Source organism: Trichinella spiralis (genome assembly GCF_000181795.1).
Source record: "Trichinella spiralis strain ISS 195 chromosome Unknown Scfld3853, whole genome shotgun sequence".
Lineage (NCBI taxonomy): Eukaryota > Metazoa > Nematoda > Enoplea > Trichinellida > Trichinellidae > Trichinella > Trichinella spiralis.
In genome coordinates, this window is record NW_003530792.1 from 1 (window position 1) to 1,364 (window position 1,364).

General features: G+C 44.8%; 1 protein-coding gene across 1 annotated transcript; it reads left to right on the forward strand.

Moving 5' to 3' along the window:
- The first annotated feature begins 505 nt into the window (after positions 1–505).
- Positions 506–858, forward strand: Tsp_15851 (conserved hypothetical protein). Its single transcript, XM_003367689.1, has 2 exons — positions 506–732; positions 762–858. The coding sequence occupies exons 1-2, from the start codon at positions 506–508 to the stop codon at positions 856–858; spliced, it is 324 nt and encodes a 107-aa protein (XP_003367737.1).
- Positions 859–1,364: the final 506 nt, after the last annotated feature.

Below are 1,364 nucleotides of genomic sequence, written 5' to 3' on the forward strand. Positions count from 1 at the left end.
AGTGGTATTTGCTGGTTACTCCGTTCGTGTTTCGAGTGGGGGATAATCGCAATATACTAGTTTGTCTGGGAACAAGATCATCCACTAGAAATATGAAAAAAATCCAGTGACAGCGCAAAAGTAGAAATGAAGAAGACATTACTTCTCAATGATCGATGAATGTCATTTTATAGAAAAATGTGATTATGCTTCACTCTTCGTGATGTCCAGTAGTGATTAGAGGCATCACTGTTGGGAATCGTGCGCGTCCTTTAGTATTTTTTTACCAGCATGTGATATTTTATGTTCAGTGCCGTCACTCTACGGATATGCACATGTGGATGCGTTGCAGTGAGGTCAGCAAAGAAAGATCCATCAGTTAGACTGTTCAGAAGCGGAAATTATGATCCGTGGTAGAAAATGGACGCGTACTGGACGTACGTGCTGTCACGTCTGACATTCCAGCTAAAGATTTGTAAATTCCACAGCATCAAGCAATCGACCGAAGAGTAAAACCGCACTCTTGATGCTGATCAAGCGCTGCTTTCCATGGAGACGTCCACTGACTACGTTAGGGCCCCCAGAGGATGCTGTGGTTTGTGCATGCCATCGTTGCGCGGGCTGTACGCGTACCAAAAGTACCCGCACCGAACTGTTGAATCTTTGCCAATCGCTGTTCGGTGCCATCCGTAGAATGTACCATGAATTGCGGGAAAAAGATGCAGTATTGCAAAATGTTGAAGATCCGAACATGTGAGCCGAGTTGGAAAGAGAATTTGAAGAAGAAAGCGCTCCTACGAAGCGTCCCACCATGGACGTTATGCGGCTGATTGGGAAGCTGTTCGTGTGGAAAATGATCACCCTGACCATACTTTGTGAGAGTTTTATGAACAGAGTTCTATACGTAGTGACTCGTTACTGTTTCACTTGGTGGACATGCGGGCACGCCGCTCACGCTTCATCAGTTTCACAGCTAAAATTTATAATATTGGAATTGATAATATCTACTGCCAGAAGCAGAATGGTTTTATAGTTTATAGCAAAAAGTGTAATAGGGTCGGTAACGGCGAGTCCTTGAAGAAAATCGCTGGAAATTTTTGTGTAGGTAGGTCGTATACCTATAATTCGCACACAATTGCTGGCTTATGTTTAAAAGGTACAAGGGTAGGTTGCTCAGTTTCTCTATTTACTTATTGTGTTTTGCACGTGTATGTTTAAAAGCTTTGGTTGCGGTGGACACCCACTGGGCCCGGCTGTCCTGCTCCCTTGTACTCACTACAGTCCTATTACTTGACTCCGGCTTCTCAGCTCGAGTCCCCCTGCTGACGCTCCAACTTTCAGTTGAGATTTGACCCAGCTATGTGACGATCGATCCACCCCTCGTC

Coding starts and splice junctions, on each gene's coding strand:
- Tsp_15851 (XM_003367689.1), top strand. CDS start 506: ATGCTGATCAAGCGCTGCTTTCCATGGAGACGTCCACTGACTACGTTA. Junction 733..761: donor AATGTTGAAGATCCGAACAT/GTGAGCCGAGTT, acceptor GAGAATTTGAAG/AAGAAAGCGCTCCTACGAAG.